The 20102-nt window shown below is 37.3% G+C and overlaps 1 protein-coding gene across 1 annotated transcript; it reads right to left on the reverse strand.

The window, feature by feature from the left end:
* Positions 1–873: 873 nt before the first annotated feature.
* LOC112431351 (complement factor H-like) lies at positions 874–19700 on the reverse strand. The gene is made up of 18 exons (XM_024799929.2): positions 19517–19700; positions 19132–19311; positions 18598–18703; positions 17199–17275; positions 15789–15968; positions 15318–15506; positions 14921–15106; positions 14273–14452; positions 13636–13822; positions 12694–12701; positions 11827–12006; positions 10008–10187; positions 7816–8013; positions 7395–7583; positions 5660–5845; positions 5057–5236; positions 3850–4029; positions 874–1196 (listed from the first exon to the last, which is right to left on the reverse strand). Exons 1-18 carry the CDS (start codon positions 19584–19586, stop codon positions 1006–1008), a joined length of 2847 nt encoding a protein of 948 aa, XP_024655697.2. The 5' UTR covers positions 19587–19700; the 3' UTR covers positions 874–1005.
* Positions 19701–20102: the final 402 nt, after the last annotated feature.

Below are 20102 nucleotides of genomic sequence, written 5' to 3' on the forward strand. Positions count from 1 at the left end.
ACAGGGAGGATGAAGGCTATGGCAAAGTACCACCATGCAAGCATGTTAAATGGAATTAAAAACACAGAAGCAAAAGAAATGCATATAAAAGCATAAGAGACAGGTGCAGCAGAGGAGAAACACGGGCCAAAATTGATCGAGAAAGACCTATTAGAAAGATATGACTTAAACCAATCTGTAGGTGTGCTGTTTTTGCAAATGCTCGTATGGGTTGTATTTGAGTGTAGGAACAAATCCTCAGTTGGACTGGACGAATTGTTAAATTCAAAATTCCTGAAATGAGTTTTTCTTCTAGAGCACCAACGAATAACGGACAACAGATTGCATTATTGAGGGAAGTACATGTCAGGTTTTATTGTCTCAATGATTATACATGCAATGAAAGAGAAAAGTCTTAGCAACTACAGAAAGAACAACAGGTTTTATGATTAAACAAACATCAGTCAAGTACAACTTTTATGCAGAGCATTTGATAACTTTTTCAGCCAGAAGAGGCTGCAGAAATATTTCTCAGTGTTATTGCAACTTCATCCACAGAGGAAAGATTTTCTTCGCTGAAATATGTGTGGGAAGCAGATTTGTTATCAAACACCATCACAATGTAGGAAACCTTTGGAAATGTATTCAAAATTGTCAACTGCTCCCAGAAACTGTCTTACGCTTCTAGTGTCCTTGCTTAACTAGAAATTCACAAATGTGAAGCTAACAAGATCCTACCTGTCTTGGTCTCGTCAGTATTCAACATTCAGTTGCTTGGCAACCTTTATTAAATAATAAAGCCAAATTCTGTATATTTGTTCTGTATTTGTGGTAGAAGATTTATGCGAGATTGATTTCCCTGAGAAAACACATAGAAGCAGAAAACAGACTCAGTCAGCATTTATTACGTTTTATTGAAATGACCACATACAGCACTGGTACTTCACTGGTCTATGTCTTTAATCTGCTCTTCAATTATTGACACATTGGTGTACTCGTGTTTATCTAGTCTTGTACACAAAAGCGTTACTGGCAAGTCGGCAAATGTACCACACCATGTTCACACTTCTGACGCATTCCCAGTGTCCCAACGGGTCTTCCTCTGGTACACGTAAACTCGATTTCATCATCATGTTCTGTATACAGTTTATCATCTCTTGAAAATCTGAACCGAATATTATGTCTGTTCATGTCGTCTCTATTCACAGTGCAGGCTTCTGTAAGACATAAAAGATAAACAGTCTTTTAATGTTAGTAAAATACATGAATGTACAGAATATTGTGTTCTGTAAAGGACTCTGTGGCTACAAAAAAATTTGATTTTCTCCTGCCTAATTCTAAATTGTGGTCAAACACTGGAATGGTACACAGATGATCTACTGTTGCTGTTGCTCTTGTGGGGTGATTACATTCACTGTTAATTTTATGTAATATTTCTGTGACTATTTTACATGCTGAAGTCCTGTCCATCCCAGCCTGACTCCTCTCAGCCTCACTACAGTACTAGACACTTTAATACCCACCTGCACAATGTACATTTTTCAGATGTTTCAATTTGAAATTTCCAGATTGTCTTATTTTATTTAATTCACTTTTATGGTTATATGTATATATGTTCTCTCTTTTTGCATGTACATAATCTTCTCTCTCTCTTTTTACACAGTCGAGAAGTGCGTCAGGATACATTTCACTGCGTGTTGTACTCGTATAACTATGCATGCGACAAATAAGGAATCTTGAATCTTGGAAGTCACATTTCAATGTAAACCTACTCATTTATTTTACTCATTCTCCAAATAAGTAAATTAGTTTCTGTTATTTCTTTTAGATAAACATACAGAATTTCAGGAATCTGGATCACTTGTTGATTTTAAATTGTGATTTGATTTCATATCTTGCTGCTAGAATTAACTTTATTATTATTTATTTATTGTTATTTATTGCTGTCAGTTTGAAGTGAGCTTTGTCCCAAAGGTTTTGAATTGCAGTTCATCGGTCAAATGTGATATAATAACCTTCAACAGAAATGATGATTTGTTTTTCAGACTAAATATTCATTTAAGTCAATATGCTGTTATTATATCTCTAGACTGCACACTTTGTTAAATGAAGAATTAATAATTAATCAGAATTCCTGCTTGCACCTTTCACTCCAATACTCAACACAGTTCTGAGGTTTGAACCACACACAGTATCATAAATACTTCAGTCATGCTCTTTGAACTTTGAAAAACTACCTAAAAAATCTCCATATATACAGCTTCACCAAATGCAACAACTACATGTTTTTTACTAGATTATTACTAGAATCAGCAGCTGGGATGTTAACAGGTTTTTGAGGGAGACAGCTCATTCACTGGTTCCAGCGTCCATTCACCAGCTGCTTTTTATATTAGAACTGATTTGAAAACTTTATTATTTACTAAATATATCCATAATTTGAGTCTTAGAAACATTTCAGACCCACTGACCTTACTGGCCTAAAAACCCAGATAAAAAAATTACAGCAGGGCCCTGTACCACAATTCAACGTCATCATGACTATTGTTTAGAATTACCTGAAGTCAACAGAAGAAACAATTAAAGAATTTCTTACTTGATGCTCATCTCATCAAACAAAAGATTTTTTTCAGTAAACCTCAGACCCTACTAACCACACAGTGAGAAATGATTTTGTACCTGGTGATTTCTTATGTCAAACACAACATGCCTCAAAGCGTTTTATCCCCCCAATACCTAGTGTATCATATTTGATAGATACAGCCTTTGGGAGTTTTTGATCTATGACATTAAGTTCTCAAAAATCCAGTCTTGCTTTTTTTGGACAAATTTCCAAAATTCAGCTTAACAGTAAAGGGTTCTGGACTTTCTGTCACAAATGAATGTTTTTGTCTGTATTTTAAATGTTTTCAGTGTACACCACCACAGTGGATTTTAAACTGAACAGTCAAGATGTGTCATGTCTGTGTGTAGGCAGGCAGGAAGAGAGGACCCAAAATGCAGGACTCACTGAGGCGGAAGTAACTCAAAACACACAGCTTTATTGCTGGTAAGAAGCAGAACAGAAAAACACTAACTCAACTGGAAGAACAGAATAACTAGGCAGGTAGGCTGGCTGGCAAACGGAACACACAGAGGAAGCGAGGGTGAACAGACATTAACGACGCGACACCGAGTAGGGGAAGACACAGACACTAAATACAAGAGGTGAACGGAACGAAGAGGAAACAGCTGGGAGACACGGCTGACGCTGATTACACTGACGAGACAGGGAGAGCACAAAGCTGAACGCACTGACATAGGACACAGACCTACAAAATAAAACAGGAAGCACACGACAGACAGAGACACAGACTCGTAAACAGGCATAATGACGTCATGGGCAAACAGAGGGACATACGGGCAGAGAAGACTAAGCACAGGCAACCTAAACCAAACATGAGGGCAAGATAACAAAACCTAAACCAGAAATAATCATCATCGTCATCATCATTGGATAACTAAAGAATCAGAATATAATTATAATCAAAACGGTATCACCAGAGAATAAGAACTACTCCATAATACAAAAATAAACCAAAACATAAGAAACTCAAAATACTGGGTCGAACCGACCCAGGACCGTGACAAGATGTTTATTGAAGGGCTTCAACAAAGTAATGCATTCGCTGTTTGTGAGTAACATATTTAATTTCATATTTTATACATAGTTTCTCATCTTGAGAGGCTCACAAGCAGTTGTGTATATTTTTGTAAATATCGATCACACCTCTGGAATTAAACAAAATTAAAAAACAAAAACCAAAATGACTTTTTACGTTTCTCTTCACAGAATGTAACATGAAAAATATAAAGAAAACTTTTACTTACGGAGGCATCTAATCTCTCCAGTCCATTCACCATCATTACATGTTTTGAACGGTCCACCCTTCATGACGTAATAACGCTGACAGATATATTCAACCTTTTCATTATGTTGGTACAGATGTTTAGTACTTGTTTTGGTGTCTCCATCTGAAAGAGGTGGTGGCCTCCCACAACCCTGGGCACCTGCAAAAGTGTGAGCAATGGAGAAAAAAAAAGTTTAGACAACATTTAGTCACAATAATTTTTTAGTCACGTTTTTATGTTCATATACCGTCACATATTATTTTACATTTCAGGTGAAGTTTTCATCATGCAATCCGAGTGCAGATCACAGCCTTTAAGACTGCTTTGTCATCCTATATATGTAGTTCTGTTATGCTTAGAAAGCGGTCAGCACTCTTTGTAACTAATGATAAACTGTGTTGTACTGGTATCAAACTCATGTTGCTGTTGAAATGATCTGCTTCTTTGATATATTCATCTACTGCCCTCTCCCACATCTTACAGATCCTATCCTTTTAATTGTTTTAATCATTTTATTGTGAAAAAACAATTTATTTTTTTTTTAAAGTTCAAACTCTTCTATGGTTCGTGTGTGCTCATCAGGTTCTCACATTTCCTCTGACATGTCCATAGCATGTTGTATTTCCCTGTTCCTCCATGTAACCCATGTTAACTGGTGATGAAATGTGTGATGTCTGTGGCTATGATAGAGGGCCACTTAAAAACACTGAAATCGTGAAAAGGCAAACCTGACATTAAATCTCTCAAAGTGTGACTCAAAGACTGCAATAGTGTATCTAGGAGAAGTAGTGGGTGGTGAACAAGTGAAACCCATCCACTTAAGAACTGAAGCCATTGTGATGTTCTCAGAGCTGCAGCACAGTTTGGGGATGGTGGGTTATTACAGAGGTTTCTAAAAAAACGAATTCTTCTTGTTCGTATTAATATTATTATTTAATGATATAACTGCAACTAACCCTGAAGTCTACATTGTGGTGTGTTCAGGTATAATCTTAAATGCACCACATTTCAAACAGTTTTGAGCTACTGTCTGTGTTAGTGAAAACAACTTTTCAGCGTCACACTTAACCAACTTCTCAGATTTAATAAACTTGTCAAACTGGTTCCAGCGGCCCTCCACTGGCTGTTTGTTTACTTAGAACATATTTAAAAACTTTGTGTGCAACAAAAGGGAAATGTAACTCACGGCGGCATCTCATCTCTCCAACCCAATCACCATCGACACAGGTTTTGAACGGCCCACCCTCCATGCCGTAGTCTCTGTCACACACATATTCGACCTTTTCATTGTGTCTGTACGTGTTTCCAGTCGCTGTTTTGGTCTGTCCACCTGAAAGACGTGGTGGCGTCCTACATTGCTTGGCAGCTAAAAATTGTGGGCAATAACAGAGGAAAAACCAACATTAGATAATATTTTGTCACAATAATCACATTTTCACTCTGACCTGCTGTCATGCATCATTTTTCATTTGAAGTGAAATATTTGTCATACACCCTGTGCATCACTCTCCTTTACCTTAACACTGTGTGGCCATGTGTGACAAAGAATTAACCAGAAACAATGTTCACACAAACTAATTAGCACAAGAGCAGATCAGGCAGAGGACATTTTACTGATAACCTGAAATGTGTTTTTGCCTCAAAACAAACTATTAATTTCTGGTTTAAAGTGTGTGTAACTTACACTCATTCACACGACACCCCAAGAAATACCAAAAACAGCAATAGCAATCTTTTTCCATCCTTTGTACTGATAAACAGTAAGATCACAAGAGGACAAGTGTTGTACCTTCACATGTGGGACGAGGATTGCTCCACTGTCCATTTTCCAAACATTCAAGCGTTGCATTCCCTTTGATGATGTGATTACTGTTTTCACAAGCAAATGTTAGATGTTGTCCTTTTTTCATTTGATCGTCTGTTACATCTGTGGTGATTGTTAGACCTGCTGGTGTTTCAGGGACTCTACATTTCTCTGTTTTGAAAAAGAGAATCTGTTTTATTGTGAGGTTTACATTATAAACATGAAACCAAATCAGATTCAAAGTAATAAGACACTTTCTCACTACATTTTCAAACTAAGCAAGTTTTTCTTTAAATATTTATTATTAATAGGCATTCAGTTTCTCATTGCTGTAATTAAGAAGTAATAAATGTCCAGTCTTTTAAGAAGTCAGAAAAGAATGGCAATTCTACCCTTAACCAAGTGTAGAGAAAAAAAGATGAATAAAGATGAAATATGTCAGCAGGCAGAATGACAGCCAGCAGTGTTTTTAACTTGACTCCAGTTTTAAATCTTATTCACAGCAATAGTTTATTTTGATGTACTATAGTGAGCTCTTTTCTTCATAGGTATTGTTTAGCTGAGTTGACGAATAACTGTTCAATTGCTGGGAAGTATATGTTAACACACACTGAATGATCCAGATGAACAAACTACCAAAACATCTGTGTTTATAGCAGTGCTAATGATTGCTGACGATCTGTTTAATGTAGTGAATTTAATTAGCAGCACCTGGCAGAAAAATACAACCTTAATTCCTATAAAAGTTCTTCACACTTGAGTCTTCTAATGTGGACAATAGTTGCCCATTATTTCCTTTAAGCAGGGCAGACTGATCAACAGTGAATGAAATGATATCTCGGCAGAGAAAATTCCCTATTGTTGACAGATATTGATAACCACAGCTATCAGTCATTGGATATCATTCGAAACTGAATAGTTTTGAACAAAAACCCGATATTCTAATTTCATTCTAGTTTCAGTGTGCATTTTTGCCTTAGACAACTAAGCTTTCAAATCCCCTTGTTAATTTTAGATTAAAATGGTATCAAGCTTCAATCATTTACATTAAACCTCAACAAATCTCCTTTAGCTACAGCATAACAGGGAGAACAAAACTAGCAAATATATATTTTAAACTGGCACCTTAAACTGGTGGGTACTTAAGGGACTGAACATTTCTGTGTTTTGAAGAAGAGAATCTGTTTTACTATGAGATTTACAGTATGAACAAGAAACCAAATGTGATGCAAATATCTGAATAAATCAGCATTACATTTTCAATATATAAAAAAAACTTGAAAGTAAAAGATTTCAGTATAAAAAATACGTTCATGAAGAGACATTTTCCAAATAGACAGGTGTCTCTTTCTTAAAATGATTAGGAAAGATTAAAAAGATGAAAACTGGAAAATGTATCCAGTTCAGTAATATTTATGTGATGCTAGTTCACAACAGCCGTTATCTCAAGAACCTACAATATTAGACATAAACAGCAGATCAAAAATATAGGATTAGGATTAGAATACTTCCTATGATGACTTTGACCTTACAGGGTTCATCAGGATCATTATATTAATGATTTATGTGATACAAGGGCAACAACACAACTGCTACAGAATGCTGATGTTTTCCTGCAATACAAAATTGCTCCTAACAGCAACTTAAAACAGAAACCCTTATCATAGTCACAGCTCATTTCTGTTACCTCACGTCATTGTGGTAATAAAAGTACACATACCAGAGCAAGAAGGAAAGGGGGAATTCCATTGTCCATTTTCTAAACACTCAATTTCTGTAGACCCAATTAGTACACGTGTATTGCTGCAAAGAAAACGCAATTTATGTCCAGTCGCCATTATTTCATTTGATGGTGGTAATCCAGCTACGTAGAGATGAGGATCCATAACACCGATTTTACAAGATCGATCTGAAAAAAGCAAAATATGTAGAATATATGTGAGTTTATGTAACAAAGCTGCAAAGAGCAAGCAAGAGAGTAGTTGGTTTTAGTGAACACCAGAAGAGCGGAAAAAATCATGAAATCTTATTGGATATTTAAATTATGCTTCAAAATACACAAAGATCAAACCTGAACTATTGCCATATTGTTTAAACAGGCATTGCATTTTGTCAGTAAAGGGATTTAAACATGTTCTTACCTATGCAAGTCGGGAATGGATTATTCCATTGTCCGTCTTCTCCACATATCAGCACAGAAATTCCATTCAGATACTTCCCAGGACCATCACAGCTGAATGTGAGGATGTGATTGGGACGTATGGGAATACAATTTTCTGGTAAACCTTTCACTGTTAACCCTTGAACTGTAGGAGGAGGGTCACATCTGGAAGATGAAACTAAGGTAGAAGAAGAAGAAAAAAAACAGTTCAAAAGGCAAGATTCAGATGTAGAAATCACTGGCCAGAATCTTTATATTTGCTGCAGTTTTTATATTTGCCAGATCATGTCAGAATCCATTTTGCCAGGTTTCAATGTGTGTCTGTATTTGTGCTGGAGACACGAAGGTTCAGACCAGTGGAGATAAACCACTGTCAAAACTACAGCTGTGGTCAAAAGTTTTACAATCATCACGGATCAACATGGATATCATTGTAATTTTGGGCTTTGAATGATTGTTGAAATCCTGTTTTTAAGTGTGGAATGACTGATTTAACATTGAGCACTCAATTTTTTTTAAAAAGATGTATGACATGCAATCATTCCACCCTGGAATGGAAAACGTTTATCTAATTTCCAGGCAAATAGTTTCAAAATATCTGCCCTTTGCAAACTGTTTACAAGGACAACCTGTGTAAGCAAACCATCTGCTGTGTCAGTTTAACACGCTAAGATTTAATTCATTAACCCTATAAGTTCCCTTATGTAGGGTGGCTAACTTTAACTCTAGCCTATATTTTGGTGAAAGAAAAAATACAATGCTTCTGGAAAAAATGTGAATAGTTTTTGACCTGTCAGTAAGTCTGACTTTTCTGTCACAGTCTGGCTGAGGCAGACTGTATGTGTTGTGAAAAAGGACTCAAGTGCAAACCAAAAACTATGAAACGTGATGTGGATTAACAAAAAACAAGCAGTTTATTAAGGCTTGCAAAATAAATACAAACAAAGGGCATGGGTGAAACTAAACAATAACCTAAACTGGGTGAACTAAAAATTAAACATGAAAAAACCTTAAACATGGAGAACTGACATGATACCTAAAGACATGGTGTGGACGAGCAGACGACCTGAAGGAATGACTGAAAACACATGGCACAAATAATTTGTGTGCTTTCTTATTTGTTGCAGATCACCTGATTGTTCTGTAAATAGATTTAAACGGTTATATGCCTGAGGCATTGGCTGCATTTTTAGTTAAATAGTACCATATAACTTTCTTTGCAAAACTTGTGCATAATATTTAGAAATGTACAATTTCTATTTGCATTTCAAGTTATGAAAATGATTCGTTAAACATGTTTGTGGGTTTTACAGTAAAAAAATATAACTTTTTTCTACTCGGATTTTGAATTTTTTCTCTGAATTTAGATCAACTATGGTAATATAGTATGCCAAAATGAAAAAATAACTCAAATTTCAGATATTTCAGGTTGTGCTGAAAATAATGATACCAAACAAGTAGTCAAAAATGGCCAATTATACCCTGGACCCCAGAGGGTTAAACTGATCTTTCTGACATCGAGATGCTGGGTCATATTTCATAATGACTTGACAGAAACATTGTTGAATAAAATGATGACTGATGTGAATTCAAATATATTTGGAGTCTGATCTGACATGACAAAGTCTCTACATATTAAAAATCATTTAGAATTAAATTCTGATTTTGCCTGTGTGCAGGAAAAATATATATAGAAATAAAGACCGTCATAGCAGTCTTAATGAAGGCAGGACACATCTGAGTAAATGAGATTATATGTCCAAGGAGATAATACCAAATGAAGTTCATACGTAAGTTCAATAAGAACAATCTGTAGTCACACATTTCTGCTTCCCTGGTGTTTGTTGGCTAATCTAAGCTTTACATCATTTCCACTTTCCCATGCTGTGAAGCTAATTGTGCAATCACTGGTCTAGCCCAATCAGATTTCTGCTGGCTGTCTTCCGGCCAATCAGTCTCCACTCCATGTACTTTAAATCTCACTGCTCATCGGTCATTCTCCCAGGCTTCCATTCAAGCCTCAATCTTCATTTCCAGAGTGTAATCACCAACAACCTAAATTGAATTCTATAGATCAATAAATTATGTTAAATTCATTTTAATGATCTCTGCTTATTGAACTGTAGTCATTCACATGAGAGTGAGAGAAGAAAAGAAAGCTTTTGAACTCACGGTAGCACGACCCCCTTTGGAGTGGCTGCCAGCCCTCAGTTGTACATACGTATTTGATGGTGAGAGCTGATGTATAGCCAGGTTCGCAAGCAAAATGTATCATGTGTCCTGCTTGATACTGAGATGTTCTTGTCTCTTGTGTTACTTGGGCATGGGGAACATCTGGAAGCGTTGAACATGCTAATACACAAAACAATATAAAATGGGAAAAGAAGAGAAAAATACACAAAGATTGAAAACATACTGAGTGACTAAGCCAAGATATACATGTGTGTATAAGGAAATGACTACCCGTCATTGCTACGAACGATAGTAATGCCAGTAATGTGCAGTTGTGTTAGGACAGGCAACCTGCGGCTCCGGATACGCATGCGGCTCTTTTGTCTTTATACTGCGGCTCCAGGTGGTTTGGGAAAATAAATTAGAAGTATTTAGCTGAAGTGTATTTTTTGTATTAGTTCTTTTTAAACTTGTAGTTCTAAATTGGAAGATTATTGTGACATTGAAATATAAAAATAGAATTATATTTTATTTTTCATCGCTCAAAATAAGCGTCACACTCGCGGAAGCCGGTATACCCGCCGAAACGCCGTGCATTTATCGAGACTTTCAACCCCAGGTAGGCCAATTATGGATCTTCGGATCCACATTATGTCAGCAGCTGTTCTCCTCCGTGAACTATGTTAAAACAAACACCGCTCACGCCTCACAGATGACAGCTTACAGTCCTGCGTAAAGATGAAAGTGACTTCGTACAGCCCCGATTTGCAGAAGCTGTGCGCAGAGGTTCAGGAGCAGAAGTCTCATTGTAAACATATCACAGCAGACCCGACGATGTTTCCATGGACACGCTTTTCAGCATCTCTTTATTGACCACTCTTCACACACGGTTGCTGTAAGCATACAGCCGGCTGTAGCTTTTCAGCTCACAGTCCGACAACACAAGAGCAGAGAGAGCACAGACTTTAAGTAGACGAGGCGTGATTGCGGGTCCCGCTCAGGTGCGTCCGACTCCCATGCAGTGGCGCTGCAGACCACGCCTCGCCACACACATTAACCAGGTAAAATACATATTTAGGCAGAATTTTGCAAATATCTATTTTTCATTTTTTAGCAGCATAGTGCTGTATATATTGTAAAAAAACAATATATACAGTGTTATTTTCATTTTTGATGTCAACAAGTATTTGCGGCTCCCAGTGTTTTCTTTTGCGTGGAAACCGAGTCCAAGTGGCTCTTTGGGTGTTAAAGGTTGCTGACCCCTGTTTTAGGTCAAGGGTTGTTGAGGCTGGCTGAGCTCTGCTGGCCATCACCAAATTTGAGCAGAGGAACATGGGTAATCATGCTTTGGAACAATCTTTCTGATGTGATACTTTTTTACTTTTATAACCAGGCCTATTGTGTGCCTCCAGAAAATGTACCTATTTAGCTCTAAACCCAACGCCTTACCTGACGTGTAATGGGTCGATCCTATGAAAATCCATTTATTAATGCTGCTCTTGGTATGCTTTACAACTTTTTGTGTTTCATTTTTTTAGCTTTTCATGTGACATTTTTTGGGGGTACATAGCATGTAGTATGGTTGGGTTAGAGTAAGAGTCAGGGTAATGCTGTCATTAATGAACCCTAACAAAAACAAAATATGCACTCTGTAATATACATAATTGAGGTATTCATACACTTTTCATGACTGTAGAGTTTTTGACGATTTAGTAATATAAGAAAAAAAAAACACATTTACATGAGTTATTACATCCACAGTGCAGCAATAGCACAAGTTTAGTTAGTGATGATAAAAACATGAAGCCATGCAACTTACAGTAGCACTTTCCCTGATGGACAACCAGCCAACCATCAGCTGTGCATACAAATTTCGAGATCTGATCTGATATGTAACCAGATTCACAAGAAAAATGTATCACATCTCCTTCCTGGTACACAGCTTTGCTGGTTCCTTCTGACACATGAGCGTGAGGAACATTTGGGAGCTCTGAACACACTAAAAGAGAAAAAGTTACAATTTGTCACATATAAAGTTGTTAAAAAACAATGACTGAAGCTCTACAAGGAAAACAGTTACAAAATCAAAGTATGTCTACAACCATTCTCCTAAATGGTTAAGACCACAAAACAGTTGCATCTACATAATTTGTGGATATACTTCACCTAATAACACAGATAGCAGGATTTATGTTTGACATACATAATTAAAGAGTAATATAAGAAATGTACCATTAATTACCATTAATGGTAAAGGGAAAAAATAAGTATAAGTATAAAATTACTAGAGCCCCCCCCCCCCCCCTTCAAAGAAAACCCCCAAAATAAAACAAAAACAAGCAAAAAACCCATAGCAAGTAGTAAAATCATCTATAATTACTATTTTGTCCTACATTATATTACTACCATATATATGTATGTTAACACAAAAATATACATATTTTAGGGTTGTGTGAATGCATGTAAATTCAAATAGTTGTAATAGTGTAAAAATAAGACAATTACATTCATACTGTGCTTTTCCCCCTGCTGTAAGTAAATACCTGTGATGACCACACGCAGTGTATATGTCACTCTTCTTAAAGTCTAACTGCCTTTCCACAAAGGTAAAACATGTGATTTTAGGTACACTGAAAAACGATAATAGATCACTTTACCGTTTTGTGACAAAGAAACTTCCACACACCCCCACAGCTGGAGAAACAGAAGGATTAAAGACAGCTTCATGTTCTTTTGACGAATGCTTTCTGAGGAGAATTTCAGTAGCTTCATTGTTCAGTGACCTCCCCCAGCTCGAACTCCACCCAGAGAGATCAGGTCACAGCACAGACTGTCCAGTGGCGCTGTCCAAATGTCTCTATTTAAATACAACCTTGGACTCCTGTTGTACAAGTGCTACGGAGAAGGACTGGATAGGTGGTTAGGTGTACAAAGCACAGGACTTTCAAATGTACTTTGCTAGCGTTTACAAAGAATTTTCAGAAAAAGAGAAGATATCCAGTGATGCGCAGTTTTCTTGCTGAAAGAGCCTCGCTGATGCCAGGGGTTAAGGGAGAATGGCCAGAATGCATCGAGTTGGTGGGAAGGCAAAAGTAACTCAACTTAAATGATAAGTGGATGCTGGACTCCAGGCCTAAAAAGACTGTGGAAAAGGGGTTGTTTCATTGTTAGGCCATGAAACCCAAAGCCCCAAGACTTTCAGCAGAGTTAAACTTATGTAAGAATTAAAACAGACCCCGTGATGCTTTTATTAAAATAACATTACATGCAATTACTGTTACATGTGTGTACATGTGTGTGCTCATCTAGGTTACAAAAACACTTTAATAGCAGGTATGATCTCCTGCCAAAGGGAGGGAGTTTGTTATTTTATTTATTTTTTACTTCTTTTTGTTATCTTTATTTAATCAGAATATGTTCAGACTGGAAAGATAGGGCCACCATTTTGTGTATTTGTCCACAAAGGATTTATGAATGACTTTGATTTTACACAAAAAAAAAAAGATGTACTGGAAGAACACAGACTGAGTACATAGGCTTTTATTAAAATGACCACACACATCAGTGCACTAATCATTTATAGATTTGCGTGCTCATGCTCATCGTATCCAATAGACAGAAATGTTACTGGCATGTGGGCAGATGCATTACGCCTTCAATGCACGCCTGACGCATTTCCAAACTGCCAACACGTCTTCCCCTGCTACATATGAACTCAATTACATCATTATGTTCTGAATACAGCTTATCATCGCTGACATATCTGAATTGAATATTGTGTTTGCTCATGTCTTCTCTTTTTACAGTGCAGGGTTCTGTAAGAGTTAAGAGAAAAGATTTTGTTAATGTCAGTACAGTACACCAATGCAGGAATGCACAACATATATCATATATAACTATTCAAGTCTTGATTACAAAGGCACAGTGCTTAAAACCAAGCAAGTCTGATAAAATGCAATCTGTATCTGTATCAAAACTCCAGATATAGTACAGACCTCACACAATATCAAATTATGAAAGTCTAATGTTAAATTGTCTTAATTTTCCCATTTTTTAAAATAACATAAAACAGAGCGCATCTAAGAACATGAAGCCCCCAAATTCTGCATCCTTTCTCAAATAAATTATGTCAACAGCTTGAAAGGCTGATTCCTGTGTAAACTCAATTTTCTCTAAATTTAAGAGTAAAAAAAACTTGGGACCCCTAAAATACTTTTACATATGCAGAATCTTAGAAAATACAACATAATATAGCTATAACTTACTGAGGCATCTCATCTGTCCAGTCCATTTACCATTTTCACAGGTTTTATATGGTGTACCTTCCATTTTGTAGTAATTTTGACAGATATACTCAACCCTTTCTCCATGGCTGTATTGCCTTTTAGTACTGATTTTGGTGTCTCCATCTGAGAGTGGTTGTGGTTTCCCACAACCCACAGGATCTTAAATAAATATAGACAAAAAACAAACAAAAAACGTGAAATTGTTAATATAACATTTTTTAATATCTACTCACAATACTATTAGTACCATTATGCAACATCTTACAGTAAATTTTTGTGTAAATCTTTTAGAGATTCAACTCTCCAAATTACTGGGGGTTTATTCCGACTTCTCTTTTTTATATTTACAGCTGTTATTAACATGAGCAGCTTATCTGGGCGCTTATTACTGACTGGGCTTCGCATATGTACATGACATTTCCTACACAGTGATTGTAATTAGGATCAACCGCAAGACTTGTCCAAAAACATTTCCCGTGTAATTTTTGCCTGAGTAAAAGTAACCGTAACTGTTTTGGGGATTAAAAAATGTGATTAAAGCCTCCTGAAATTGCAGTGCACTGTGACTGGATGATCTTTTCTTGTCACATATTACGGGTGAGTTGACATAGAAAAAAACTGGCTTACCTCCGCATGTTGGAAACGGATCGCTCCACTGTCCATTTGCCAAACATTCAACTGTTTTATTGCCTTGCATAAAGTGGTTACGTCTAAGGCAAGTAAAGGTTAGCTTTTGTCCTTTCTTTAGCCGATTGCCTTGTATGTGTGATGTGATTCTTACACTGTCTGATATTCTTGTGACTTTGCATTCATCTGTTTTAAAGAAGACAGTCTTTTAATCTTTCAGTTTAAAGTGTAATGCAGCAGTAGTCTAGACCCAAAGGAACCAAATAAAATGTAAATCTTAATCGTTATATAAGTTTAACAAATGAAATATAATGATTACATAATTGTTACACAAATATATGGACATTTAAAAAACATGTCAAATCACGTCAGCTTTTCTCAGTTAAAGTAAACCTACCAGAGCAGGATGGAAAGGAAGCATTCCAGTACCCAATTTCTAAACACTCGATTACTTCAGAACCTTCCAGTTTATACTGATCAGCACAACGAAAATGTAATGTGTCCCCAGTCCTTATCGCTTCATTCCCTTGTGGTAATCCAGTTACCTGCAGATTAGGGTCCATTACTCCAACTGCACAAGGGATTCCTGAAAACAATAAGTAAAAGTCATTATTGCGATTGTAGACATAATAAAGTTTTTTTTATTATGCCCTGTGAATGCTACTATTAAACATGGAGAAGCTTATTTAAAGATAACCAAACATGCAATTTGAGAGTTAAACACGAGCAAGGATACTTCCTTTATACTATTTTTATAGTTTTGCACATAGCGGCTGCAAAATGGCTCCATAGTGCTCCCCTCTGAATTGCAAGAAAGCAGAATGCAAAGAATGGACTATGCAGAAATATAAAGAGATCTACATCTTACTGAGGCATCTCATCTCTCCAGTCCATTGACCATTTACACAGGTTTTGTACGGCCCACCCTCCATTCTGTAGTAATCCTGGCAGATGTACTCAACCCTTTCACTATGACTGTACTGCAGTCTGGAACTTTCCTTCGGGTCTCCATTTGAAAGATGTGGTGGTTTCTCACAACCCTCGGCAGCTACAAATATGGGCAACAAAAATAGGAGTTTAAAAATGTTTTCATCACAATAATCACATTTCACCATGAGTGACACATCACTGACCTTGATCAATTAAATTAAATTAATTACGTTTTATTCATATACCAAGAATTCATAAAAAATGTTTTTGCAAGAGGCTTCATAATGTAAGGTGAAGACGCAAGAGCACAAAAAGATAAGGAAAGATAAATAAACTATATGAGAAAGAAGCAAGTCACAAATAAATAGAGGGGAGTGAAGAAGAAGTGCTAAAAGTATGAACCTCTAGTAGCATAACCTGAATGCCTGATAACAGCAAAAAGATGTACTGAGGTACTGGACTGTAAGTATATGTTCATGAGTTCAAGGTTCATGTAAGAAAAAAGCCGAAAGGTGTATTAGGTGTCCTAAGTCAGTGTTTCCCAACCTTTGGGAGCCACGGAACATATTTCACATTCGAAAAAACATCACCAAACAAAAATGCCACAAAAGTATATTGATAATTTTTACCTGCACACCAAGCATAGCAGAATTGGTTTGATCTGCTCCCAGTATACCCTTTTTGCTTTCTTCTGACCACTACTCATGCTAGGGCCTCCATCTGGGTCAGAATTTTCCCCAGGACCAGGTCAGACTGATTACTTTTTCTTTTCAAATATTTATCTGTTGCTATTACGTGCTCCATTGTTTTACAGCATGAGTATTATGTAATTTCTTCTTTGTCTTCTTCTGTTTTAATGGCAGTTGGCAACCCATTTAATTAGAGCAGGTAGTTGTACTACCCTCTATTGGAAGAGAATGAAATTGTTCTGCCCATTACACCGATCGCTTAGAGTAGTAATCAGGTGGAATCAGATAATCTTCCATGGCACACTTGATCATTGCTCACAGCACACCTATGTGCTGCGACACAGTGGTTGGTAAACACTGTCCTAAGTGACTGGTTGGGTTATATACAAGCACCAGTTCTTGCTTTATATGTCATGTGATACCATCGCAGGTGCAATATGGATCCACAGGAATTGGTACAAATCTTGAGCAATATATATTTAAAATGTAGTACACAGGGTATATACAGCAAGCTCATTTCTCATACCTAACAGGACGACTGAAATTTTCACATTTTTCGAGTGTAAGCAGAGGACCTTATAAATATACACTGTTAAGCTAGTTCAAACTACAAATGTCGATAAAAGTAACATTGCTGGTGTGTTGACTGAAAGACTTACTTTCACATACTGGCACAGTACTACTCCATCCGTCCAACTGACAAGTTCGGGTGCCATCGCTATCTCCCATTGTATACCTGCAATTACAACTCATATCTCATTTTGTATTTTCACCCACACACTAAAATTTATAGAGTACTTGAGCAATCATTTTGCTTCCAAGTAACCATTTTACAGGATGAGTTCCTGCCCCAAGTGGAGGAGTTCAAGTATCTCGGGGTCTTGTTCGCGAGTGATGGGAGAAGGGAGCCGGAGATCGACAGACGGATTGGGGCTGCAGCTGCAGTAATGCGGACGCTGCACCGGTCCGTCGTGGTGAAGAGGGAGCTGAGTGTAAAAGCGAAGCTCTCAATTCACCGGTCGATCTACGTCCCTACCCTCACCTATGGCCACGAGCTGTGGGTAGTGACCGAAAGAACGAGATCGCGGATACAAGCGGCAGAAATGAGCTTCCTCCGAAGGGTGGCTGGCCTCTCCCTTAGAGATAGGGTGAGAAGTTCGGCCATCCGGGAGGGGCTTAGAGTAGAGCAGCTGCTGCTCCACATCGAAAGGAGCCAGCTGAGGTGGTTCGGGCATCTGACAAGGATGCCCCCCTGGGCGCCTCCTGGGTGAGGTGTTCCAGGCATGTCCCACCGGGAGGAGGTCCCGGGGCAGACCCAGGACACGCTGGAGAGATTATATCTCTCGGCTGGCCTGGGAACGCCTTGGTATTCCCCCGGATAAGCTGGAGGAGGTGGCTGGGGAGAGGGAGGTCTGGGCCTCTTTGCTTAGGCTGCTGCCCCCGCGACCCGGCCCCGGACAAAGCGGATGAAGATGGATGGATGGATGGTAACCATTTTAAGTTGTCTTGAGATCGGACATCAGTGATTGGACACTGAATTATTTTTAGGTTTTCCCTTGTACCTAAACCACTTAACACTGTTGATCATCTGCTGTTCACTTAAGCCTCATCGGAAAAGACCTGAGTGGAAGTGTGGCCATTCTTCAGGAAGGGAAACTGGGAGAAAAGACTGAGGTATGTCAACCTAACACAAGAAGTACAGCAAAAATCAGCAGAAACAGATCTTGGAACTCACTTTCACAGTGAGTTCTAAATTTATGTTTAAACATTTTTAAAAATAAGCCTGAACTCTCTTATGCAAGCTTTCTTGCAATTTCTTTAATGCAGTCTTAGGAATAATGTAGTTAATGTAGTCTGCCAGGCTTCTTCAAAGCTCCTTTGAATAACGGCTTCCTTTTATCCCATTCTTGTTGACATTTTCCAAACAGCATTGTTGTACGGGACTTTTGTCTTAAAACAACTTGAAGAGTTTCTGTTTTAACACACAAATATAAGCAATCCTCATGGGACTTTCAGAGCGTGTACATTATGTCACTGAATTATTATAGATCCACATACCCTAGATTGCAAAAGTATTTGATAGCTGTTCCAAAAACGAGCTCTTCTCCGCGGATAATTTCATAATAGCCATTGGGAACGTCCTCAGGGAGTTCACATGGCTTTACTGAAAAAAAAGAAAAGAGAATATTTTTCATGAGTAAGTATGAATTAGACCTTATTCTTCTCTTATTATTGCTTATTTTTAATTGAAATCAGGTGCTTGCCGACAGTGACATAAATTTTTTACAAAACTCTTTGTTAATAACAGTGTTGAAGTGTGGGTACAATGTTATTGATGCAGGGATTTGAGGAAGCGATTTGCTATTTTCATACAATAGATTACTGTTAGCAGCATACTGCAGCAGTTTTACAACTGTCTCAGTACAACTCTTTCTAATTCCAAAAAACTAAAGTTTTGGGATAAAACTTTGGTAATTGATATTTTGTGAAATGTTATGAATTGCATCTTAGAAGGGATTAAGGATTATTTGTAACCCTATAAATACAGTCATAAGAGTAACAGCAAAATAGCAGGCAAACCATTTAACTTACAGTTGCATTTTCCCTGACGCAAACTCTCCCAGCCAGTATTTGTGCATATATATCTGAGGGTTGGACCAGATATATAACCAGTCTCGCATGTGAAATGTATCACATCTCCTTCGCGGTACTCAACTTTTTTAGTATTTTCTGACACATAGGAGTGAGGAACATTTGGAAGCCTTGAACATACTGAAAAAAACAACATGGAAAGAGACATATACATAGATTGACCAAGGATTCCAAAATTACATCTACATTTATATTACATATAAATGTTGATGTAATTTTGGAAGAGATAGTAGAACAAATAAAAAAGAGGGTAAGTAGAAGTACAAGAAATGTCTTCTCTTTTAAACTAAACAAAGAACACAGCATTTAAAAAAGTCTGACTTACCGTTTTCTGAGAAAGAAACTTCCACATGTCCCCATAGATGGAGAAACAGAAGGATTAATGACAGTCGCATTCTGTCAAGTGGACTGCAAACCAAATTTTCACTGTGCACAAATCCTTTGACAAACTGTGCGTTTTCTGTGCAGAACTGCTGTGTGTTTATCACAGTATTTGAGGCCAATGGTTAAAATATGGACTTCCCTACTGGAATTGCACAAGCCTCAAAATGACATATCGCAAACAACAAGTTTCACTGAACATGCCAGAGGAGTTCACAGACAACAATTCACAAACCTCACCCTATAATAATTTATAGACTTTATAGAGTTGATTTCTTTCATTGCCTATAAAATAATTTCTAACATTTTACAAAAGAAGGTTTGTGTCCTCTTTCAAACATCATATAAATTAATCCGTCTATTTTTATAATTAAATTAAAATATGAGATTAATTAGTCCTGAAAATATAGACTGGTGTATGATGCTCAAAACAAGTTTGCAAAATGTAACAGATGTTATATCTTATTTTGTGATAGAATGATTAGTGTTCGCTGAAAAGGCTACTGTGCAGTTTAATCACCACGACTAGT

Source organism: Maylandia zebra, linkage group LG17, assembly GCF_041146795.1.
Source record: "Maylandia zebra isolate NMK-2024a linkage group LG17, Mzebra_GT3a, whole genome shotgun sequence".
NCBI classification, from domain to species: domain Eukaryota; kingdom Metazoa; phylum Chordata; class Actinopteri; order Cichliformes; family Cichlidae; genus Maylandia; species Maylandia zebra.